Genomic DNA, 25,993 nt, shown 5'->3' on the forward strand with positions numbered 1-25,993 from the left:
AGGGTGAAGCGAAATCTGCGCAGTAGCTTCAAAATAAGCGCGGACCAAACGATGGCCGCCTTGCGATGGCCTTTGGTGTGACACAAATTACGCTTTGGCTCGTGCACGCACGTCAACTTCAAATTCTGTTGATTCTGGAACGGCGATTGGGGAATTCGTACTTTGACTATTGTGATTTTTCGTAAAAGGATCTTTGTTTTGGTGGTCTGTTGCAATGCCACCCTGCCTGGTGCCGGGATGCAGGCCAGGTTCAGGTTCAGGTTCTGGCGGGCGTGTCTCTTTTCATTCTCTGCCAAAGGACGAGTCACTGGCTAAGCACTGGCTTGAAGTCTGTGGTCGCTTAGATTTACTGACTAGTAAGTCAGGCAAGCATGCTAAAATATGTTCTGCTCATTTCCGGAAGTCTGATTATAAAAATGAAATGAAGTATCACCTGCTAGTGGCTGGTAATTCAATCGTAAAACCCCGCCTCAAGGCAGATGCTGTTCCATCACTAGTTTTGGCTGGATGGAAAAGGATAAGGTAGGTATCTAAGCTGTATTTATCATTATCATTGTGTGTTACCACTTTGCAAACATGAAACAAGTAGGCATTGTGCCAACAATTAGTTCTGAGGGATTTCTCAACGACCAATAAATTATAATATATGTTTACTAATTCAGTTCCTTTCCATGTTCTCCATGCCCTGAATAAAGAAACTGTTGTTATTTGTTAAATATGCTAATCCATTGAGATGAGGTAGCCTGATCTAACACAACTCAGCCTAGCCTCATGCAACCATTCCTCACCAAATCAAACCTTACTCTGCCCTGCACCTGCCTCTGGCAGAAGGCTAGGTTCAGTCATGGATGAAGTAGTACCTGGATCGGCAACTCCTCGATGTTTGTGACCACCGCTAGGTGGCAGTGGTGTCGAGCGCTAAGGACGCGGGGGAGCGGGTGCTATTCAAAACAATGGTCGGCGTCGCGTCGTAGGATCGTTTGCCTTGTTTTTTGAAAAGTTAAGCCCCTTTGGAGCAGATTGGAAGGTTTCAGAAGATGGAGGAAGATGGCAAGGTAAGATTGGTAAGGTTTTTTTGTGGTTGGAGGGTCTGAGTGGCCTAAAATATGACTGTAAAGAGCGGCTGTTGACGATACTGGCGCACATTGCTTCTCGCCATATGTCGTTAAAAATCGTATAATTTCCGTAATTGAATGGTTAATCACTTATTTATATGTTTAATTTTATGTTTTTATATGTTTGTTATATGTTTGACACATCATATCTCAAGCTTATACATGCCGCTGATATAGCCATGGTTTTGCTTGTGATACAATTTCGGTCTTGGCAGCGCATAGGTGGTGGATGATGCATTGTTAGTTGTGAATTGCTTAAGTTTTTGTTAAGTTTTTAGTTTAGCAAAATCAGTTAGTGTGCCATTATTTTTTAACTCAATATTTGTTCAACTATTGAAAATGGTTTCTGTTTTATATTGTGTAGTGCCAATAACTACCTATAAATTGGTCAACTGCTCACTGTTCAGACTCACTGCTCACCCATATCAGTTTCCTACGTATTTCTCTGAACGGCTGACTAGAGTGCAACACACTTCAGGAGCAGTTGACTGGCATCATGTCATTTCAGCTAATTTTTATAACCTGCTTGCCAATGTCCTGATTTCATAAATAGTTGAATGATAAATAAATCATGTTCTCAGCCTGAAAAACTGAACCATTTGACAGTAAAAAGAAAGCCTAATGGCAGCCAGTGCCATTGTCAACCACAAATGACAAAAGAGTGCCGACCCTGGTCCCTGACATCAGCTTCCTTCTTTTCTCAAAGCCAAAAGGTCCAGAGTAGTACGAAGAAGTTTGTGAGTTTCCCTCTATTGAATGATATATAACAATCACCTTTTTAGAACGAGTGCTAGCCAAACTGTGTGTAGATAGCAGATAGATTTAAGTAAGATAAAGCCATTTTAAACTATGTAAGCCTAGCAGATAAGGTGTTAAGCTTTTGGGTACTTTTGTTTGGGAGTATCTTGTCAAGGTATTATTTATTTTATTTTTTGCCAACATCATCGCAATGTAAAATACTTTTTGTGATGTTGTGGGGAAACAGTTTGCCTTGGAATGCCCTCACTCTCCATTTCATTACGGTATGCTCAGGTATCTAATTTCCCTCTCTCACTCTTCGTTTCAGATCAAAGAGATGGGTTCAGTTTCCACGGTGTGCTGACTTGAATTGGCATCCTGTGATTTGTGATGTGAATTATGATGCACGCACTCGCAGGTGCACGCCCACTGCGGACACGTGTGACGTGACGGCAGCAGGCAGCCGGGGTGTGAACTGTGAACTGGCTCGGCCGAAAATGTTTAAGGTATTACAGCGTTTGTAACTGACTAACATACCCACTACGGGCATACCCATTGAGCGGATAATGCGTTCGTGTGCATCGTGTTTGCATTTATTCCCGATATACTCTGGTGGTAGGTGTGAATTGGAAACCAGCTTGGTGCTACGACACCGTTTAGTAGGCATGTGGCACGTCGTTTCTCGAAACCTACCTATCAGTCTATGCAATAATATGCATTGTATACATTGTGTGTCATCGTTCACCTTAGTTGTCATTGAACCTGTGTTAAATTCTGAACTTCAGGCCGAGACAGACTATTTCCACAGTCAGGAAATCGCACACGAGAACCTATCCAAATCCATTAAGTTGCAATAGCATCAATCGCACGCAAGGAGGTGCGTGTTATGGATGCGAGTGCGACCGGGGTTTATTTGAATAGGCTCTCGGTCTCGCACATGATTTCTGACTGCGGAAAGAATCGGTTTCAGCCTGTACTCAGTAGGCAATTCGCTCATGCGACGGCAAATAGAAGTTCAATATGGAAACAGTTTTTTAACGAAACGGTGTATGGTAAGCTTATAATCCTGGAATGCTTCTTGATAGAAATTGTCAGTGGTGCAGATATTCGTTAATCGATATGACAGCATTTGTCTTGATCTTTATAAGTCAGTCAAAATGGCTGTAGCAATGATTTGGATGTTTCACGGCGGACGGCACATTTCCTCTGCGGTCTACCGACGACTGAGTTGGAATGCTCAAGCTGATCAGGGGCAACCCGAGTGATAAGACAAAGTCGTTTGATCGAAGGTATTTTCAGGCAGCTGGCAGAAGGCGCCTGGCCTGGCCATGAGAGCTAACAATACGACGTGCTGAGGTAAAATCGGCCAGTCGCGCTCGGTAAACGACCCACCACACCATTCTTTCCAAAACGATACATAGTCTATGGAACCGCCCTGGACCGCTCTTCCGGAACCCGACACTGTTGGCCTATGCCAAACTTAGCCGCGGCTGGTTCAGGCCATGTAACTTGCCGGTCATTTTCGGACTTTGCTGGTATTGGCCGCTGCCTGACTGGGCGGCGGCGGCGGGCTGTCCTTAGCAGGGATCAGTCTGCTCGATAGGTGGCAGCACTTTCGGGCGGTCGCGCAATACAATGGGAATTCCGCGGAGTTGCCGATCCAGGTAGTAGGTAATCCATGGTTCAGTTATGCCAGATTAGGTTGGGCTGAGAAACTTCACCACATGGGTTATCATGGTTTTTGCTACTTTAATAGAAATCCTTTTTCTGTGGAAAAAGCGTAGAGAAACATTAAATTTATCCTTTTCAAGAATCATTTTCATCATGAGCAAAATACAATGTTTTCATGAACCTTTAAAAGATTTTTGGTAAGCAAAACCAATGGTCGAGTAAAGCTAGTTTGAACACCGAAATATGAATATAACTTGACATGTTTGAATCTTCTTTATTGATGCTGTTCCAGCTCCAAAGACCAAAGCTCTTTTGTGCTGAGCCTTGAGACCTAATATCACTTAAACTGCTCTTTACCTTTTTCTTAACCTTCATTGCACAGTTTGTAAACCACTAACATCCTTACCCCGTACCTTACCATACCGTTGGCGGGACTTGGGGAGGCTAACGGCCTGATTGGACATGTTCTCGGCGAGCTCTTTCAAATTTCAATTTCTGTTATATCTTCATCTTGACCCGCGACCTGGTGGGGGGGGCTATTTTTTGCCCCCCCCCCCCTCCAGACTTTTCGATATAATCTCCAGAACCGCTGCGCCGATCGTCACCAAACTTTCAGTACCCTCCCGGACATCAATTTTACACATTGTGACCAAAAATTTTTCCAAAAGCTATGATAGGTTTGCCGGAAATGACGTCAGAGTGACGTCATGTTCTGCCGTTTTCGACCCAAAAAAGGGTTTCGCGGGAAGAGCTGTCAGGCCTATAGCTTTGCAAATACAGAAAAATGTTTAGGACATAAAAGCTGTAGAATTGACAGGGCTACAAAATCTCGAATTTTTGAATTTTTTTGATTTTGACCCCCAAAAATCAAAAAAATAGATTTTTGGGATATAATAGTCAAAAAATCCAAAAAGTTTTTTTAATTTCGCAAAAACCGGAATATATGTGATAGTCCTTACCGCCTTCCATCCACATACCAAATTTTAGATTGATACCTCTTTTTTTGGCGAAGTTATAGCGAAAAAACTGTTCAAAATTGATGACGTCAAATTTTCAAACTCAATTTTTAGCAATTCTAGACCTCGTAGTGCAAAACAAAGACCACCATTAGACTCCCCGTGACGAGCTGCATCGAATCGATACCCATTTTATGCAAAAATATCAACTTTGAAATTTGACCTTTTTTGACCTGACCTTGACCTGACCTCCACCAGAAAGTGACCTAAACCGTACCTGATGGTCTTATAACCAACACCTTTGGGTTGGAAATGAAAAACTGGCCATAAAACATGCATCGCACAACCTTAGTGAAGTTGGGTTCATGTGGTGACCCTTGGTGACCTTTGGTGACCTGACCTGTGACCTGACCTGGTATGACCAGTGACCTCTAATAGCAACATATGTACTAGACAACTGACGTCTTATCGCTGATTTTCGACAAAATGCGTTTTACTCGGTGTTATAGCGCTTTCCCTAGAAGCCCCGTGAACGGTGAAACATTTTATCTTTGACCTGACCTGTGACGTCATCGGTGACCTCGAGGTCAATAAAATTTGGTTTCCTTCGACAAATTTGACAGGGCTATCGAACGCCGTTTGAATTTTGCGGATCCGTCCAGTAGTTTCGGAGATACGAGGGGGGCAAAAAATAGCCCCCCCCCCACCAGGTCGCGTTATAAACAGACCCCACCAGGGCGCGGGTTAAGAAGGAATGTCAATGTGGCTAGACAAGTGAGCGTCGAGCCTGTTCTTTAAGACATTTACTGACAGGGAAAGTACAACTAACGACATGGATATGTACTCGAGGATATGTCTCATATTTTGTACTAACATACACTATGTCGATTTATCTGTCAATAGTATATCTGATTTACTAAATGGTGAAGGAATGAAACATGTAATCTTCCAGTAACGTACCTTTTTGGTGCTGAATTTGGCTGTTATCTAAAACATACTCACTGACCATTGTGTCACGCACAGGACTGGGCCTCGGGAGATACGACCAGCCGTACCGAGGGACCCTCAGAAGGAGCAGGAGCGACGGCAGCATGTTAGCGAGGCTCTGCATGCATACGAGACTGGCCAGCTGGATGGCGACCCAGTTCAAAACCTGCGTCACCAGTTTAAGATGCGTCGTGCGCGCGGTCACCTGCCAGCCGCAGCCCCGGGCTCAGAGGAGCTGCCAGCACCGTCGCGCAGCGCCGACCCGGTGCGTGTGTTCACCTCTCGCGGCTTCGCCGAGCAGCTGGCGGCGGAGAGCGGCGACGACGGTGACCCCGAGTCGCTGCAGCTGCTGACCGGAGCTGGAGCGGCCGGCCGGAGCTCGTTAGTCACCTTTGCCTCGGTCGGTCGGAGCTCTGACGCTATGGCAGGTCGGAGGGGCCGGCCGGCGCAGTCCGTGACTGTAGTGGCGGGCGGGGAGCACCAGCTGCCGCGACGGCTGCGCACCGTGCTCAGTGGCCAGCAGCGACTCTGCTCGCTGCGTCTGACGCTGCAGCGGCAGACTGACCAGCTGCAGGCGCTGCAGGCGCGGCACGAGCTCGAGCTGGAGCAGCGCGACGCCGGCGACGAGCCGCCGCACGCGCTGTTCCCGCCGGTGGACGCCGCGCTGGCGGACGCGGACGGCGCGGCCGCCGGAGACCTCCTGCTGTCGCCGTCCACCCTGGAGGAGGCCAATGGTGAGCTGCAACGACTCCGGGACGAGATGCTGCAACTTCGCACTGCGCTCCTGGAGAGTGCCGTGGCAGCCAACGAGCGAGCCCTAGAGGCCAACCGGCAGCGCGTCGAACTGCTCTCGGTGTTCACACCGCGCCAGACGGAGGTGCTGCTTGGCCACAGGCGGCGCGCCGACGACTGGGACGTCGAGGACCTGCGTAGGGCCGTGGCGCTGCGTCGTGTTTTTACACGTGGCCAGTACGAGCACCTACGTCTACAGATGCGTCTGCCGCTGCCGGCACTGCGACACGCATCAGTTGCGGCACAGACGTCTGCCCAAAAGCGATGTCTGTATCAGACACTACTCGACCAGCGAAGTCAGGAGCTTGAGGCAGTACCTTCACCAGAAGCAAACAGCCATGCCACTATGGTACAAAAGCGTCAGGGTGAACTGCTTGTTCTGCGCGGCATGCCTTCAGGTCATGCTCGTAGGACAATTCAGAACACAGAGGTAGAGCCGGTTCCTGCGGAACGTCATCCATTTTATCAACGGGTTAGCGTTGAGGGCGTCGTAGATCACGCTGGCGATACTGGTGGCAGTGGCGAGTTGTTCGACGCGCTGGTGAGTGGAGAGGTGGTGGTGGACGAGGATGACGCCGCAGAGGACGAGACTGCTGTCGATCCGATGGAGCTGGCAGATCTGCTTCTGGAACAGACGGTGACAGACGAGGTCGAAATCGGCTGGGAGGAGGAGGAGCCAGCCGAAACCGTCGCGGACGCACCACGCTCGCGGCCCTTGAAGGTGGCAGTCACGCCGGCCCGCCGAGTCTCGCTCGTGTGACGACACCACGAGAGACTCGCGCATGGGCTGGCAGCGTCGTGACCGATAGTTGATACTGATGCTTCTTGCTATATTGTATTTTTCGTGTATCGAATGTACGCTCACTTCTGTTTACTAGGTCCATATTGCCTCTTATGAATGTGTCTGTGTTTATTTAGCAATGACACGCACCTAGCCAGCAAGACTGGAGCGTGCATTAGGTGGTTTGGCTGTTGTGTGTGCAAAGATTGCGCATTTCTTTGAGCACATGACATTTTTTGCCAGCATGTACGTGCATTTGTATTGTATTTTGCGATCCTTTTCTTTTTCATATGAATAGTGGAAAGTTGGTTATAGTTTCCTGGTTTTGCCGAGCAATGGTGGTTTGTCTTGTTCACTGATTGGGACAACGCCAGCGGACCAGCCCAACTTCCCTGGCAAGTCTTCCGTTTAGTCTAATGGATAAGGCCTCTTGTGACTCCTCGGCGGAGAGTTCGTGCTCGGGGAGCTCCACGTTGATTGACCCGCGTTTCTTCAAACAACTGAAAGCGGCGGGAGAGGGCTACGCTAGACCTGAGAGGACTGAGTCGAAATCAATCTGCGGTACTCTCAACTTCCGAGTTAAACAATCACCGGTTTAAGCCGGATGCGGGTAAGATCGGGTGGTCAGAGTCTGCGGTGTCATTCGCAACAAGCACTGTGTAGCATAGCACCCGGGCACTAGGCTACACACTCCTTCGCTGAGACAAAATTTCTTTGAAAAGACGACGTGTGCTGGCGTCTCGTGAACCTCTTATACAGGCCTTGTGGCGTTTCGTCCCGTCGATGCCACGAGACGGTTTGCTATCAGCACGATGCAGCGGCATGCTTCAGGCAATCAGTGGTTCCATGGTCAATATCGGAAAATGTTATTCTTTGGGTGGTTGACTTGCAGTGCGTGCGAGTCAGGTCAGTGACCAGACATATTATGGCTAGCGCTTTACAGCAACCGCTTAAAACCGTCTGTGCAAGTGGTACCCGCCCCACCTCTCTCGACCGGGCAGGGTGCGTCAGGTGAAGGCGTTTCGTCTCGATTGACCCAGCGCAGTTGTTGGTTTCCGTTTACACTATAAAGGATGGATGCAGTGGGCCAGAACGTCAAGATGACCTCTCAGCCCCAGGGTCACGATGACGAAGGTCATCTGATTTCATCAATGACTATGCCAACGGACTTCAAAAGGGCTGATAAAGTCGCATGTAGCGAATCGACTGGTGGCGTTTCCTATAAGCAAGGTAATCTTTGAGGTTTCCGTCTCGAATCGGCCCCAAAGTCGCTGACTTCATGATAGGCGCTGTAGGTTAAAACATCTGGTTCATTTCTTTAATCACTTAGTTTACCTGTGGTCACCATACTTGGAACAGCCAGTAAAACTGCATATGACAAATTGTCTGGTGGTGTTTTCGTCACCATTAGCCCGGAAATTGCTGAAAGGTAGGACTAGTGCAAGGATGGCGGTCGAATAGTGTTGTCCTTGAGAAAAACTGCGGCACCCGCGGCGCCTCTTACCAAAAGTAAACAAATGCTGCGCAGCAGCGTAGGCATCTCTACCGTGTCAAGGAAAAACATACCCCGCGTTCGATGTCTCTCGGCCGACGAAGATTCTACATCATCCGGCCAATCCCGTCAAAGGTCAGAGGGGGCTCGGCTGCAGTTATGGAACGTGATTGGCCGGACGGCGTAGAATCTTCGCCGTCCGAGAGACATCGAACGCGGGGTTAGTAAGCGCCAATGTAAACAAAAATGAGTTAGAGAGTTAGAGATGCTAACGGGGTTTTTCGGGAACGACGGATTCGTTTCTGGTATCGCTTTTTTCATAACTTTCTCCAAAACTGAGATATTAAAGGGGTAGAATATAGCAAGTCCAGTGGCGTCTTCGGTTTGACAAAGAAAAACACAGCATGTGACAAGTTGCTGCATGCTAGGTTTTACCTCGACCAAAGAGACCTGAACATCCCATTTTGCGCTGAGTCCTGGGCCCTGTTTCACCGGTGATAGCAGCAAGCTGCTATCACGTTTCGCGAGCTGACGTCATGTCGTGACGCCATACTGTTGTCGTAATGGGTAGTTCCGGCGCACGATTGCCGCGACCTTGGCGGCGGCATTAAGTGACGTATGAGCCTAAAAGTAAGAGTTTACGCAGTCATGATAGTATATATATATTTTTGATATATATTTTTTCAATATGATGTATTTAAAAGAAGTTGGGTTTAGGAAAAATATTGACATTAACTTCGAACATTTAGCTGATGACGTAAAACAATATTGCGGCAATCGTGCGCCAGAATTGCCCCTTACGTCAGCAGTATGACGTCATCACATTACGTCAGCTCGCGCAATTTGATAGTAGCTTGCTGCTATCACCGGTGAAACAGGGCCCTGATCGGCGGCCGGCTAGTACTCTTGCCCGCGCTCACATACGTGCACGTTACCCCGGCAACGGGCTATTGACCAATGAGAAGCGAGAAAAGTGTTACGTCACTGCGATTTTTCATATACCTGTGCCCCCCGGACGTGACGTAGTGTGCTCGCGCGCGTGCAGGGTCTCTGCGATCGAAAAAGAGCGCTAGCAGCGCGCCACTCGACGCCGCAATTGTCAAAAGCGGCGTGTTAGTATGCTTTATTATGAATGATGTGTGTAAAAGTGACTTTTTATGTTGTTTATTTGGAGGAAATGGTTGGAATAAATTAAGGTACTTTTATTTCTGTTGGTTAGAGTTTTTATTCAAAAGATTTCGGTCTATACCATTGAGATTTACTGAAAATACCTTCGCTTGAATAAATTGCAGATATTTGGCAACTGAAGTGTTAGGTAAGCCTAAATGATATGTAAAAAGGTAAGAGACACCCTGATTATCATTTGAGAAACGAAAATATATGAATTTTCCTTATAAGACTCGCTCAATATGCTACTCCGCGGTTTATGCCCCGAGGGTGTCCGAGGGTTCCCGTTAGTTTGTCGTTGGCGCTCGGCTCGCGCGCGAGCCGACGTCACCGCCTGTGACGTCGGCTCGCGAAATACGTCATACCCTGCACACAAAATAGCCGGCTGCCGAACAGCGCTCTGATGTGCATTGTGATAAAGTGTCGCATACCAGAGCGCTGTTCGGCAGCCGGCTATTTTGTGTGCAGGGTATGACGTATTTCGCGAGCCGACGTCACAGGCGGTGACGTCGGCTCGCGCGCGAGCCGAGCGCCAACGACAAACTAACGGGAACCCTCGGACACCCTCGGGGCATAAACCGCGGAGCAGCATATTGAGCGAGTCTTATAAGGAAAATTCATATATTTTCGTTTCTCAAATGATAATCAGGGTGTCTCTTACCTTGTTACATATCATTTAGGCTTACCCAACACTTCAGTTGCCAAATATCTGCAATTTATTCAAGCGAAGGCATTTTCAGTAAATATCAATGGTATAGACCGAAATCTTTTGAATAAAAACTCCAACCAACAGAAATAAAAATAACTTAATTTATTCCAACCATTTCCTCCAAATAAACAACATAAAAACTCACTTTTACACACATCATTCATAATAAAGCATACTAACACGCCGCTTTTGACAATTGCGGCGTCGAGTGGCGCGCTGCTAGCGCTCTTTTTCGATCGCAGAGACCCTGCACGCGCGCGAGCACACTACGTCACGTCCGGGGGGCACAGGTATATGAAAAATCGCAGTGACGTAACACTTTTCTCGCTTCTCATTGGTCAATAGCCCGTTGCCGGGGTAACGTGCACGTATGTGAGCGCGGGCAAGAGTACTAGCCGGCCGCCGATCAGGGCTCAGGGCCCTGTTTCACCGGTGATAGCAGCAAGCTGCTATCACGTTTCGCGAGCTGACGTCATGTCGTGACGCCATACTGTTGTCGTAATGGGTAGTTCCGGCGCACGATTGCCGCGACCTTGGCGGCGGCATTAAGTGACGTATGAGCCTAAAAGTAAGAGTTTACGCAGTCATGATAGTATATATATTTTTGATATATATTTTTTTCAATATGATGTATTTAAAAGAAGTTGGGTTTAGGAAAAATTTTGACATTAACTTCGAACATTTAACTGATGACGTAAAACAATATTGCGGCAATCGTGCGCCAGAATTGCCCCTTACGTCAGCAGTATGACGTCATCACATTACGTCAGCTCGCGCAATTTGATAGTAGCTTGCTGGGCCCTGTTTCACCGGTGATAGCAGCAAGCTACTATCAAATTGCGCGAGCTGACGTAATGTGATGACGTCATACTGCTGACGTAAGGGGCAATTCTGGCGCACGATTGCCGCAATATTGTTTTACGTCATCAGCTAAATGTTCGAAGTTAATGTCCAAATTTTTCCTAAACCCAACTTCTTTTAAATACATCATATTGAAAAAATATATATCAAAAATATATATACTATCATGACTGCGTAAACTCTTACTTTTAGGCTCATACGTCACTTAATGCCGCCGCCAAGGTCGCGGCAATCGTGCGCCGGAACTACCCATTACGACAAGGCCCTAAAACATAAGGTTGGACGAAGTTTTCTACCAAAAATGTACTAGAATAGCGTACGAGTCAAAGCTATTTCCGTTGTTTCTTTACAAATATGTCGCAAACAAGCTTTTTCTGTAATAAATCATTATTTCGAAGTTAAGCAACCAGTTGCTATAAATTCGATAAGCAAACACTTATTTTCTATATAAAAGCCTAGCTTATATAGTCCAACTCTAGTTGAATAATCAAGTAGCTACTAAATTTTCCAGATGCGACACATATTGCGCACTTCAGACAAGTGCGTTGCTAAGGCGTTGCTAAGGACTCTTTCGCATGTTTTGCTGCGAAGTTTTTGTTATGAAGTGAGGGAAGTGAGGTGGAGAGGCTATTTGATATTTTTCTTCTGGTTTTCTAGGACCGTCGCAATTATTTAACTTGACATAGTCTTCTTGCTTTTTATCCGAGGCTTTTTCAATAATTGGTAGATTCTATCGTGGAAATAAAAGGGCCAGCAGGCCACATGGGTTAATGCAAGTCGACTGAGAGTGAAATAAAAGGTAGAAGTGTCTGTTCCATTAGAAATTTAATGTGATGTGATGGAACATGAAGCAACAAGATCAGACGCAAGAACCACCAAATAAGAACCCAGAACCAGCAAGCGCTATGCCATCAAGAGCAGCCATGGTAACGTTTGATTAGCTTTCAGAAAACCTTGGAACTAGACGCCAGACGGTGAGCAATCAAGACATCTTACAAGACCAGTAGTTACTTGAAAACGAGAGCCGCCAGGAAAATCAGTAGGTACTTCAATGGCAACACATTTCAACATCTATCTAGCAATGATTTGCACCAGCGAGGTGCTAATGCTATCATTGTGTTTTGTGTCGGTATCCCTAACTGCTTAAAAAATATTTGTCAATAAATAAACAAACAAATAATGCGCCTTTTTCTACTGAAAGTAAGTCCTCCAAGTGGCAAGGGATGAATAATAGAAGGTACCTAATTAATTGCCATCTATTCATTCAATTTATAAATCATAGGCAATTCAGGGCAACGATCGGCAGCGCCCTTACTGCATGGCACTGCAGATCGTCCATGGGTTTCTTGATGACTCCGACTCTGACTCAGACTTTCAAACATCAACTCTGACTTTGATTTCAAATGTCGGCTCTGACCGACTCCGACTCCACAGCCCTAGCAGGTCTGCGGAGGCGATGGATTTTTGGTGACTCCGACTCCGACTCTGGCTTTCAAAATCGACTCTGACTCTGACTCTGGTCAGAACTGTCGACTCGGACCGACTACAACTCCGACTACGGAACCCTGAAAGGTCTGCGGAGGGGATCGAATTTCGGTGACTGACTCAGACTCCAGCTTATAAAATCGACTCTGACCCTGACTCGACGACTCAGGTCAGAACTGTCAACTCCGACCGACTTCATGACTCCGACTCTGAAGCCCTACTGGCAGCTATCACGCCAGGGAGCTGCAAATCATATGTTCCGTGGCGGTTTATGGCATTAAAGTCGATAATGCGGCTGAATCGCACTATGAAACACCCTTATTGGCTGCAAGAACCACGAAAGTTAGCGCATCACCACTGGAAAACGTGACAAGATATCGATTAATTGACCCTGGATTTGGATAAATGACATGTTGATGATCATATTAGCACACATTTACATTATCATCTATCTCAAGGTTGCCCTCCAGGCGGCTCTAAACTATGGCAATTTCCCTATCTTCAACATGTAAATGCCCTCGGGCGTCCTCGTGGTGACGTAGGCATGGGAGTGCCAGTTTGGTAGGAACTAGACTTCGACGCCCCCTGCATTACGACAACAGTATGGCGTCACGACATGAGGTCAGCTCGCGAAACGTGATAGCAGCTTGCTGCTATCACCGGTGAAACAGGGGCCCTGTTTCACCGGTGATAGCAGCAAGCCACTATCAAATTGCGCGAGCTGACGTAATGTGATTACGTCATACTGCTGACGTAAGGGGCAATTCTGGCGCACGATTGCCGCAATATTGTTTTACGTCATCAGCTAAATGTTCGAAGTTAATGTCCAAATTTTTCCTAAACCCAACTTCTTTTAAATACATCATATTGAAAAAATATATATCAAAAATATATATACTATCATGACTGCGTAAACTCTTACTTTTAGGCTCATACGTCACTTAATGCCGCCGCCAAGGTCGCGGCAATCGTGCGCCGGAACTACCCATTACGACAACAGTATGGCGTCACGACATGACGTCAGCTCGCGAAACGTGATAGCAGCTTGCTGCTATCACCGGTGAAACAGGGCCCGGGCCCTGCTATCACCGGTGAAACAGGGCCCAGGTTCTCGCCCATTCGCGACTTCCGCGCTTTAGGAAGCCCACTCCCCTGGTTGGGTCTGTCTGTTACTGCTGGCTACATGAGCGAGGTTGATGGCACATCAAGGTTGATGCATGTAGCAACTTGATGTGCTCTAGAAAACCTAAACTTCGCTTCACCGCCCCGGAGTCGCTATTGCAACTTATCAGTGTGAACCCCGATTTTTGAACTGTGGAGAGCCACACTGACAAACTTTCGCGGTGTCCTTGAGCGGGCCGACATCTGCTGCGTGTGCCGAGCCGCCGGGCCCCGGTGGTACGAGTGGCAGGGGTGCCGGATCCAGTATCCCTGCACCTCTTCCTGACGTTCCCAAGGAGTTCCTGAGGGACCCAGTGTAATCTACGTCTGCCTCTGCGATACCGAATGCGTCTTAAGAGCACGATATTAGGGTGTGTTAAGTGCGTTAGTAGGATAAACTATTTTGATTTGGGTTGTGTTGAAGATAGCGAGAGATACTGATGCATGCCGAGGCACTGTAGTCAGCCAGCATGATGATGAGATGGCGTATACTGCAGATATGCAGGTGTAACTTCTAAAAAAAAATGACCGTGGCCCTGTTGACGGGGACCTGCGGTAGCTGCGGCTCGGCGGTCAGCCGCGGGATCTATGGCCACGGGTAAACACCGAGCTGCAGCTACGGCAGGTGCCCGTGAACAGCACTCGTGAAAATCACTTCTTTATGAGCCGTCTGGTCCATAGGCGTAGGAACAGGGGGGGGGCGGAGCCCCACCCACTTTTCAGCCTTTTTTTAAGGAAAAATCTTCATTTTTGATTTAAATACAAGACTAAGAGCAGGAAATGGTTCAGCAAGGTAAGATGAGCACAAAACTACAAAGAATTTCTTCATGGGAGCATTCTTGAAATGACAACTGTTTCAGTTTTGTTGACAACCTATTTCATAGATAAAGCACATCTGGCACAGAAAAACGTAGTAAGTAACCATGCTAGGTTTTCCCTCTTCGTCCAATGCCACAGCTAATCTAGCAAGTCCACATTTACATTATCGGTAAGCATTTGAAAAATTTGGATAGCATTTCTGAATTGCGCACATAAAATACATATAGAAACACTATTCAGGTTGATGCATGTTATGCGCATTTGCTTAGGCTAGCACACGTTAACGTTTCCTCGTTTTTCTCCGTTTCGTCACCTTGACACTTACTAGGTTCTTCAAAAATAGGGTAGATCTGCTTTTGTAAGGTTTATTTATAATCCATAAATAATAATAGTAAAATAAATAGTATCCATAAAATTTTTGGATAAGTTTTTTAACGGGGGTTCAGGAATAGGCACTTTCTTGCCACATTTAGCCAATTAGTTATCTTACTTCAGTTTAAAAAATGCTGAATTTTGCCTACCAGAGGAATTTCAAAATATATTTAGTGGCTCTGTCCCTAGTTGGGAACCCTTCAATTGAAAAGTTTTGGACTCTAAGAAAGAAAAAGCTTGCCACCATCACGGAAAAGTATTTCCGTTGATTGTTCAGATTGCTTCTTGTCCATTGTCCTTATTATTTGCTATCAAACCTTGGAATTAGTGGCATTGATAAGCATATGGATGCTCAAATGGTAAATAAGGCTAGAATTTGGCAGAAATAAGCTAATCTCCAGACTCCAACTGTCTGCGGCCTGCGCTGATCATGCTCAAAATGTCAGCGGCGTCAGCACTAAATCCCTTGCACAAAATGTCAGTGCATGACTGAGTCCCTGGCATATCTTGTGTGCTATAACAGGTCATAGGGATTTTTCCAGTCTGGCAGTGGAGGCTGATTATGATTATGCATTGACCAATCATATTACCTGGCTGTCACCAACTGCATGCTGTTTGACTGATGATTGATTTTTGCCACAGGTTGCAGGATTATTGGCATTTTCTGTAAGGGAAGCATTCCTGGGCAGGTAAGAGAATGATTTCAGAATGATAAATCTTTGTCTTAGCCTAGGATGATCATTGGGCTGTAAAAGCTCCTGATTTGTGCTAGTCTCAGCTCAAGCTACAAAACTGCTTATTTAGTTCACAACCCTGTGTAAAAATTGGTGAATTTCCTTAAGTTCTACACCTTTTTAGGTGCAGTTTAAAAAAGTTAAAGGCCAAATTCAAAAAGCTTAAGTTTGAAATGCATGTGAACATTTTGAAGTTGGTCTTTAACTTTTTTAAAACTGTGCCTAAAAAGCTGTAGATTTCAGGAGGCTAGGCTAGATAAAGTGATTTAGGTTAGGTAAGGTTTGGTTAAGTTAGGTCTGGAGCTAACTGCAGAATAACTAACCTAAAATTTTAAATCATTTCTTGAAAGGGATGATGCTTGAATTTAATAATTTACCTGCAATTTAAGAGTTGCTTTTCTCCAAGAATTTCAGTTTGAGTTGTTTCCCTGATGTTGTTTTTCTGATTCCCCCACATTATTGTCCCTAATTATTTATCAAGCATGATACTGAGAATCCCATTGTTGTGATGGAACAAATAATTTTTATTCTCTATGTTCTGCAGTTATCAGTAGGTATCTCAGTCTTAGACACAGATGATCAATTGATGGCTAATAAGAAAAGTACCATGACAAATGTAGAGGGGTTATTGTCTAAAGACTTTTTTGAGGTGATAGAGTTGGAACCCCTTGCCTTATGTGATGTCAGTGCTGCCAGTGTCATGTTGTTTTAGTCAGGTATGATGCACAGCTTATGATACCAGGATGAGATGGGTTGGTTCCTGTAAGAATTGCTATAGTGTTCTGCTGGTAACACTGCTCTGTTGCAGGTTTCACACACCTTCATGATGTGGAAGCTTGTGGTGGTGGCAGGTCTGGCTTTTCTGCTGGTAAGGATGGCCTGATCCAGCATGCTTATACTGATCATATCATATTGGTATTGATTATCTTGTTTTGCTTAGATACCTACCTAGTGGTTAGTACCTACCTGCCTTGTGGTGGGGTAGAAAAGTATTATAACTGAAAATGAGGTATCATACATAAAATCAACTTGCACCATTATTCTTCTTATCTCTATTCACATCTGCAAGAAACATATACATTTTTTTTAACTGACCTTTGCCTCATCATTTGTTGAAAGCTTTTCAACACTTGACCTGCTGAATCTGCCCTCTTACTACTCAAGCAATACTTTCATTGAGCCATTTAATCAAAATTGGCAAGAAAAAATGTTTATGTCACATGACTTTACAACTATAAGATTCATTGACCTGACTTTTACCCATCATTTATCCCCCAAATTCCAATATCAGGGCTGCTTCAGATGTGTCTCAGTGAGTTCTTTTCAAGCATAATGCTCAATTTTGGATAGTTCCACTGGTCACTCACTCAAATCAGGCTACTTGCAGCTTTGGACAGGTCATCCTTATGATGGGTCTGTTTTCTGTATATCCTCCAGCCTCCTCCAACCCTTTGTTTCAACCATTATTCAGAATCTGTGCAGTTTTAATGTTGAATTCAATTTTCACTATGTTTATTCCTTACGTCATTATTTCTTGTCTCGCCTCAGAAGAAGACTTGTTTTAGATCCCTCTTTATGCCTAGCTCTACTGACCTACCAGAGTTTCTACTACAGCCTTCCCCGTGAGATCTCGAGTCCTCCGGGGTCCGATGTACAGCCCACCGCTAAAGTAATGTAGGGTTTTACCAATCTCAACGGTTGGCTTTGACTGGCGATTGTTAAATGCGGAGTGATCGAAAAGAAGATGTCAATAGCTAAAGTTGCAGCTGCAAGGGTGACGATACATATAAGCTACATTCAAAGTTTCATTGTAGTCTGGCTAATCGTTCCTAAGCTTCAGAAGCAGAACATACCCATGACTGAAACCCCACATTACTTCTGCTGTGGACTGTACGTACACCCTCTGTGCCGTAATATACCGCTCTCTGTACAGTGTGTCCACCCGGTGTCGACAGGGCGATGGCGCCGCCGGTCTGGGAGAGTACCGCGAGCACGCAGAGGCCGACCAGACGGTGATCACCATGGCCAGGTTCGCTGTGCCGCTCCTCCAGCCGCACATCAAGAGCGAGAAGTTCTTCACGCTGAAGTCCGTGGATAAGATCCACAAGCAGGTACGTATGTACCGACCGCTGTCGTTGTTCGTCGCGACAACTGACTGATTTGATGATGGAAAGTGCCTCATTCTGATTTTTCAGCCTTTCCTGAGGCTACCCCTGTATCATATAATCGTTGTTGACAGAGGACCGTATTTTATGTCCTTCATTTAAGTCCATTAGCTGTCCAGTTAAAAAGTTAAGCCATATATTTAACTACAGGAATATCATCTTTGAAATAGCAGGCATAATTAAGATGCAAAGATAGGTGACTACTACTAGGGGTGATAGATAGATAGGTGACTATGGGCGCGGTGCTCCCACCGTGTACCGCTCTCTGACGGCTGTCTCGTGCCACAGCTGGTCTCCGGCACCAACTACAAGCTGGAGGTGTCCCTGGTGGAGACGGGCTGCCATCAGGAGGCCGGCCCGTCGGCGCTAGAGTGCGAGCCCGCCGATCGGCCCCGGATCGTGGTCAGTGCTCACTACTCGCCCCCCCCCCCCCGAACAATGATGGCGGACGCTTATTAACGTATCTTTCTATCGGAGATACTTGCGCGCATAATCCCGTATTCCCGGAAAAAAACATATTTACTGTGTATTATGCAACATTTGATAATATTGTGATGTGCATGTAATATGCAAGTGCATGAACATTGTTAACACTTGAAGCTGTACAAGTGTATGACCAGGCTGACCACTGACCTCTGACTGCCCGTCTGCCGACTGCTGTCTGCAAACCAGTGACCACTGACCGCCCCCCTCCACGTGGCAGACGTGTCGGCTGGTGGTGTACGACCAGCCGTGGACAGGTCGCCGTGAGCTCACCAAGCACCGCTGCACCCGGCCGGTGGCGGCGCACAAACACAAAGTCAGTCACTGGGCCGGGCGGCGCTTCATGAGAGGACAACCGACCGAAAACTTAAATAAATACTATGATAGGTAGCAGATTCAGGTCCTTGAGCTGAGCTGTATTACTGGTATATCTACAAACGTCTAGTCCGCTGCAAAGCTGTTTCTGCAGTCGCCGCGCAGTAACTTCCCCTGTGTCAGTAGTAGCTACATCTCAGTGCTTATTTTGAAATTGTAACCTGTTCAAGTGTCCCATGGCCAGCTACTGACCCATCAAACATCACCATCGCGTATCGACACACTGGGTCTGTATGTACTGTGCCTCCTCTGAGTCTGAGGCTGCTTAACCCCCCCCCCCCCCCCCTACCGCTCGTAACCGCCGTCCGTCTCTACCGCAGGGCCACGGAAAGAGCAAGAAAAAGTTCGGTAAGCCGGCGGGCGCCGCCAGTAAGCGGCTGCGCGCCCAGTTTGGCGAATTTGTGCGCCTCTTCAACCGCACCTATCCGAGCACCGAGGAGTACGCGCGACGGATGCGCGTGTTTGGCGAGAACATGAAGCACGCGCGCAACTTCCAGCGAATGGAGCGGGGCACGGCCCAGTACGGCGTCACCAAGTTTAGTGATATGACCGGTGAGACTCGGGTGGACGAGACGCCGCTGTGATTGGTTAACAGTCAGTCGTATTGTAGGATTGGTAAATGAAGCGGCGAGTGCTTGCCTTGTAATCTCACGGACTCTTGGTTTTGTGTCCGATTCCGGGCGGCTGGCAGACTAGGTCTGTTCGGCTGGCAAAGTCTATTGATTCTCGGGGACTCCGACTCTGATTCCACTTTTAGTCTTCGACTCCGGACAATGCTCTAGTTTATGTGCACCTCATTATAGTAAAGTTATATAATGTCGGTGATGCTGACATGAACTCAAAACGTTTGTCCAAAACATAAGTATCGCCATACCTTCGACAAAATAAATCCTGTAAAGGTCAACGAGCGTGGTCTTTTCAATCCCATCACCCTCTGGTGTGTTGTGACCAGCTCGTGTGTGCCGCAGTGGAGGAGTTCCGCGCCACCCAGCTGGGCCTGGACACCAGTCTGCCGCGGCCGGCGCCCGACGGCCGGTTCCGACAGACGGCAGCCATCCCCGAGGTGCAGGGCATGCCCACCAACTGGGACTGGCGCGAGAAGGGCGCCGTGACCCCCGTCAAAAACCAGGTGCGACACCGCTGCCGGGGCTCTGCGGTCGGTGGTGTCAGGATGGGCTGTGGCTAATGATAGCGAATGTTTGTAAGGCTAATGCTTGGATGAGATGCTCGTGAATAGTTTTTAGTAGTGTTTTACGTTCTCGGAAGTTTTAGCTTTCCATTCATAATTATTGTCAGAAATATTGAAATATTGAAAGCAAAGCTGGTCAGATTTATACTTTTAGAGCACGCTTGTAATATGTGCAATGGTGACATGACCGGTGGTCTTTTGCATGCGTGTCGTAGCGGGTCCTGTGTGAGTGTCTGCCCTGTCCTGACGATGACCCCACCATGTGGTCTGCGAGTCTGCCTGCCCTGCCCTGACGTTGAGCTGGCCTTGCGGTTTGTGACTGCCTGTCCTTCCCTGACTATTCTGACGGCGCCCTGTCCCTGCGTACAGGGTCAGTGCGGCAGCTGCTGGGCCTTCTCCGTCACCGGTAACGTTGAGGGACAGTACTTCATCAAACACGGACAGCTCCTGTCACTCTCCGAGCAGGGTGAGCCACTGCGAATTGCCTGCTCTAAAAGTACAGTACTCGACTGTCTGACTGAGTAAAAACGAATACGGTGTGGTTTAAAATTAAAACTAGGTACCTAAAACAAAATGCAGGAGTGTTAAGCTTTGTCTGTTTTAGCGAAAAACATGTATTTGTTATTGATGATGACGTTTGAGGGAACGTAGATCTCTTACTTTTGTACACCACTTTTGATAAGGCTACAGTCATCCACATGTTTTCTCGTTGCTGATACATGTCACAGTACCTTTGGTGGTACTGTCGTGGTGCTGCGGAGCGTAATGGCACTGGACCGGCAGTCTATAGCGGTGTGCCTGACCGTCCGCCCCACTTCCCGCCGCTCCCCAGAGCTGGTGGACTGCGACACCGACGACCACGGCTGCCAGGGCGGCCTGCCCGACCAGGCCTACAAGTTCATCGAGTTCCTCGGCGGACTCGAGGAGGAGAAGGACTACCCGTACGAGGGACGCAACGACCAGTGTCGGCTCAACCGCACCGACCTCAGGGTAGGCGCCAGCGGTGTGGGGCTGCTGCTAATCGAGCGGGCTGTCGAAGTGTTGCTCCCTTGGAGTCCTTAGACCACGGGCCCGTGTCATACCGATTACCTTGGATTATAATTGCCCAGAACTGTTCCTTTTGAATATTTTTTGGCCGTCGTCCAGCGCTGCTGCTCCTTCTGAGAACATTTTGGCCTGGTGCGCAGTGCTGTAGCTGCCTCCGACGCCTGTGCGGTAGTTGGTTGTATAATATATTTATTTAAATGTCAGCATCTTTATCACCAACTGTTTGATACATATTTTTTTCTTGCGTGTGTGTGCACCGCCCTCCGACACCGCCTAACACTCGTCTGTGGCTGTTCCGTACTGTCGCAGGTGAAGCTGACTGGTAGTCTGGACCTGCCCAAAAACGAGGCCGACATTCAGAAGTGGCTCTACAAGAACGGACCCGTCTCGATCGGCGTCAACGCCAACCCCCTGATGGTGAGTGCTGGTCCGGTCCGCAGTAGGTGGATGAGAGACCCGCGGAGCCTGCCGGGCGCAGTGGTGTCTTACCTGGTCCACGGTCGGGCGCAGGGGTGTCGCACTTGGTACACTTTGGTCCATTGAGCGCAGCTGGATGGCTCCGTACTACATTGCACCGGCGCGACCGCCATTCGTCGAGTGTTAAGTGGTTAGTGGTGTTCAGCGCCCTTGTGAATCGGTCGAGGCGACCCGGCCAACCCACGGACTGAGCTAGTTCTGGGTTTGTTCTAAAACTGTCCCCATGTTTCAGTCTTACCGCGGCTCGGACTGAGCTGTGTTTCAGTTTTACCGCGGCTCGTACCGAGATAGCTGTGTTGTGTTTGATTTTAACACCCTCGAACCGAATTGACTGTGTTGTGTTTCGGTTCGGTTTTACCTCAGACTTCGGTTTCACCACGCCTCGGACTGAGCTGTGTTGTGTTTCAGTTTTACCGCGGCGGGATCATCGACGTGTGGTCGTTCCTGTGCCGCGCCTCGGCCATCGACCACGGAGTGCTGCTCGTCGGCTTCGGAGAGAAATGTGAGTAACTGTAACCCATACCCTCGGAGAAAAATGTAAGTGACTGTGACCCTAGTATCACCTTCGGAGAAAAATGTGAGTGACTGTAACCGATATCACCGGAGAGAAATGTGAGTGGCGCCTCTTTTTACTTTAGGGAGTTAACAACTTTAGGGGTGCATCCAGTCACTCTGCCCGAGCTTCACTCGGCACTGCAGCGCTTGTCATCATCGAATGCGTGCGGTGAGGATGGGATCACAGTGAGCATGTTGCGACTAACCTTTCCGGTGATAGCTCCGCATTTGTTAAACGTGATAAACGCCTCAATCGTTACTGGAGAGCTCCCGAGCGAGTGGAAAGTCGCAACTGTGGTCCCAATCCACAAGGCGGGATGCACAAGTGATGTTAACAATTACAGGCCAGTGTCGATCATTTCTACTGTGGCGAAGCTCACTGAGAGAGTCGTTTGTGATCAACTATTGCATTACCTGTTGTCCCACGGTGTGCTGTGTGAGGAGCAGCACGGCTTTCGGCCGGGGAGGTCCACGGAGTCGGCGATGTTGGACGCGGTCAGCTACATCACTCGAGTCATAGACGAGGGTAAGATCGGTTGTCTGACAGCGATCGACACCTCCAAGGCTTTTGATAGCGTTCAGCATGGCCGGCTCCTGGACAAACTTGGCTGGTACGGCGTGGACACTCATTGGTTCAGTGACTGGCTCAGAGGCCGCCACCACAGAGTACGCGGGGGATCTGCGGAGACCGCTCCAATAACGCATGGCGTGGTCCAAGGATCGATTTTGGGGCCAGTGCTGTTTTTGTTATTCACAAATGACCTGACCTCATTTTTAAGTGACACTAAGATGGTTTTATATGCTGATGACGTTCAATTCATTCACAGTGGTCACCCCAAGCATATTCATCAGTTGGAGCTTGAAATTGGACAAACGCTGAGCGACGCTCAGCGGTGGTTTACAGAAAATTCACTAAAAATTAATCCCAAAAAGACAGAGATCGTTCTATTCTCCACACGTCAAAGAAGAATAGGAAATGAGCTGAAAGTTCAATTTGGAGAAACAATGCTCCGCCCCACTTCAAACGCTAAAATTCTTGGGCTTATTTTGGATGAAAACCTCACGTTTGAAAAACATATTTCGAATATAGTAAAACGTTCTTATACTATTCAGATAGGTCTCTCCAAATTCTCCCGTCGGCTGCCACAGGAAGTCAAGAAATTGATTATTGAGGCCCTGGTGTTCCCACACATAATGTATTGCGCGACAGTGTGGGCAGCATGCAACGCTACACAGCGAAAACGCGTTCAAAAAATAATTAATCATGGTGCACGAATAGTTAAATGCTGCCGACGTCATCAGCATATCACGCCTCACCTTACTGAGCTTGAGTGGCCGAGAGTAGAACAACTCATCACAGAACGTGACCTCGCCATGGTGCACCGCCTCCTCAACTCTGTCCATGCACCATCGCACTTGCGAGACCTGCTGCAGCGTCGCGATTGTGTAACCGAGAGGGAAACGCGAGGATCAATGGCGGGAATGCTGCAACTTCCGCGGGTCCGCACGGAGCTCGCCAGACGTTCTTTCGGGTTTCGGGCAGCAGCGAGCTAGAACGAGACGCCGAACGAGGTTCGCCACGCCAGCACGGTCGTAGCGTTCCGCGCGGGGATGCGGAAATGTCGGGCTGGTCTTACCCAGATAGAATAGATCTCATCCGCCGCTGATTTTAAAATACGCTTGTAGGTAACTTGGATTTTAACAGCATCTCTTAGAAAATGAGTACAAATGGCTTATTCGTAGTATTTTAGTAGGTTTTTAGATCATTAGCTTTAAGGACAGTGCATATATGGAATGACTCTTGTGCTGAAAAGCCGTGTTTTAAACGGATGCCATACGAATACATGATGATGATGATGATGAACAAGTATGTGTGTGCTTCTTCAGCGGATTCGGGGTTGGTACTTAACGCGACTCGGATTAGTCTCAAGATACGGATTTTCCTCCCATCACAGGAACAGGGCATTAACAATAATAATACTAGGTGAAAACCTCCCAGGGAGAGAAGAGCTTCCTGTACGCTGTCCTTATGAAAGCGAAGCTGTCAGACTGACGCAATGCCCCCGTGTTTTGCAGCCTACCCAGTGGTGAACAAGACGAAGCCGTTCTGGATCGTGAAGAACTCGTGGGGTGCCGACTGGGGGGAGCAGGTACGTTTTGCAGCGGCAACGGTGACGCCCCCCCCCCCCCTGCCGCTCTAGGGACATCCGGTGGACGTCGTTTGAAGCATCCACTGTTCTGTGTCAATGTGTACATTAGGGACTACTCATAGTAGCTCACCGTCTTGCCAAATGTTTCAGTTATCCGTGGGTTAGGACTTAGGATGATCTTATAACACGTGTTTTGGGGAAAAGTGTATGCAAAAGCAAGTACTTCATCACCAATATCTGATTCACGGTGCATCAGTGGCCGTTAGGAAGGTTTGGCTGGATAAAGGGTCAATGTGCCTACCTGTGTTCCCCCGGTGACTGGTAGACTGTTGACTCAGACTGCCCTCTGCGGTACTGTATCCCCGCTGACATGCATGTGACCGTGCTGCGACCGCTCCCACAGGGCTACTTCCGCCTGTACCGGGGTAGCGACGAGTGCGGCGTCCAGGACATGGCCTCCTCTTCTATCGTGGCCTGAGCACCACGCTCGGCCCGGCACGGGATGACGGAGTGGCTGCCGCAGTCCCGCGGCCAGCCGGACTCAGTGACCTATCCCGGTCAGCGGCTATGGGGCAGACTGGGAAATATTTACTCAAACTGCTGATTAGACGTGGCTTCAAGTATGTACAGTGATTCTCAGCGCTATTGTTGGTCCATCGATAGATGTTGTGGTGATTTTTTTTCAGACGTGTTTTATACGCTACTGCATACAACTTAGTGTACGTCACTTGTATTCAGTGGCCCTTATTTTGGTAGATATTCCATAGAAAATGAGCTTATTTTTATAAGTCGTATTATGAATACTTCAGCTGAGATTATACTACCTTCTTACATATTTTACCGTCTACGTTATACTTCACGTTTTATATGATTCGCCGTTTGCGAGCCTTAGACGAGCCTTAAATAGAACGCTACTCTGCTCCCTTGGAATGTATGCTGTATAGTATTAGTGACTTGGTATATGTGCCATTAGTTGTTCTTCAAGCCGCAGATATATTTTAGCGGTAGATAGCAGTGGTGGCTGTGGTATAGCGTATGTACCACTCTTTATAAGGAAACAATATATGGGGCATCATGTTTCTGGAATAGTGTTTAGTGGCATTTTGATTTGTAGTGCTCATGGACGTGATGTCTTAAGCATTAAGTCTTAATTTTTTCTTTGAAAAAGTCACTAAGAGTTCAAAAAAAAACTTTCACTTCTCTTAAGGCCGAGGTCCTCTCTGCCCGCACTAAGCAGACTGTCCACGCCACATGGGTAGGCTGACTAGCCCTCTGCCACCAAATCGCATCGCTTATTCCGGACTTAAAATGGCGGAAATTTATACTGTACCGCCAGTGATGGCGCTACGGTCTATCGGGGTCCCATGCACTCATTATCAACAACAACGTTCGAGCTGGCTTCGTAAAAGTACGTGGAATGTAAAAGTGCAGTCTGTTTCCCCTGGACGGCATGAAAAGACATTTCAGTTTACACAATTTGACATGGTATTGATAAGGTAATGTATTAGTAGGGTAATTTTAGGAGCCTATAATTCAGCCGGAAGGCTTCGTTCATATTAGCTAATAACCATTAGGGCTTTTCCACCGCGCGAGGGATCAAATTTTTAGTCGGCGGTGCGGAAGACGGTGCTTTTTGCGCCGGTTCGGGCGGCCGCGCCCTTCCCTCGATTTGATGACTGGGTATAAAAACGGCGGCAGCTGACCGCCGAGCT

At 47.6% G+C, this 25,993-nt stretch overlaps 2 protein-coding genes and 1 long non-coding RNA gene across 8 annotated transcripts; all 3 read left to right on the forward strand.

Moving 5' to 3' along the window:
* LOC122388984 lies at window positions 1–7,354 on the forward strand. 2 transcript variants are annotated; one of them, XM_043380601.1, is made up of 2 exons: window positions 1–522; window positions 5,504–7,354. In XM_043380601.1, the coding sequence occupies exons 1-2, from the start codon at window positions 215–217 to the stop codon at window positions 7,017–7,019; spliced, it is 1,824 nt and encodes a 607-aa protein (XP_043236536.1). In that variant the 5' UTR covers window positions 1–214; the 3' UTR covers window positions 7,020–7,354. The 2 variants fall into 2 exon arrangements, with proteins under 2 accessions (XP_043236536.1, XP_043236537.1); XM_043380602.1 differs by having other exon boundaries at window positions 41–356.
* On the forward strand, window positions 856–2,670 carry LOC122388987. Its single transcript, XR_006257888.1, has 2 exons — window positions 856–1,055; window positions 2,182–2,670. It is a non-coding gene; the product is annotated as an uncharacterized LOC122388987 (long non-coding RNA).
* A 1,466-nt stretch (window positions 7,355–8,820) lies between the features above and the next one.
* On the forward strand, window positions 8,821–25,367 carry LOC122388983 (cathepsin L-like). Of its 5 annotated transcripts, XM_043380597.1 has the most exons (15): window positions 8,821–8,837; window positions 14,682–14,708; window positions 15,749–15,795; window positions 16,649–16,708; window positions 17,796–17,951; window positions 18,294–18,407; window positions 18,709–18,804; window positions 19,184–19,415; window positions 19,832–19,992; window positions 20,422–20,518; window positions 20,885–21,042; window positions 21,409–21,516; window positions 21,985–22,078; window positions 24,208–24,281; window positions 24,685–25,367. In XM_043380597.1, the coding sequence occupies exons 2-15, from the start codon at window positions 14,696–14,698 to the stop codon at window positions 24,757–24,759; spliced, it is 1,485 nt and encodes a 494-aa protein (XP_043236532.1). In that variant the 5' UTR covers window positions 8,821–8,837; window positions 14,682–14,695; the 3' UTR covers window positions 24,760–25,367. The 5 variants fall into 5 exon arrangements, with proteins under 5 accessions (XP_043236532.1, XP_043236534.1, XP_043236533.1 ...); XM_043380599.1 differs by lacking the exons at window positions 8,821–8,837; window positions 14,682–14,708 and adding an exon at window positions 13,810–13,861; XM_043380598.1 differs by lacking the exons at window positions 8,821–8,837; window positions 14,682–14,708 and adding an exon at window positions 14,503–14,513.
* Window positions 25,368–25,993: the final 626 nt, after the last annotated feature.

The sequence above is a fragment of the Amphibalanus amphitrite genome, unplaced genomic scaffold (genome assembly GCF_019059575.1).
Source record: "Amphibalanus amphitrite isolate SeventyFive unplaced genomic scaffold, NRLGWU_Aamphi_draft 000341F_arrow, whole genome shotgun sequence".
NCBI lineage: Eukaryota > Metazoa > Arthropoda > Thecostraca > Balanomorpha > Balanidae > Amphibalanus > Amphibalanus amphitrite.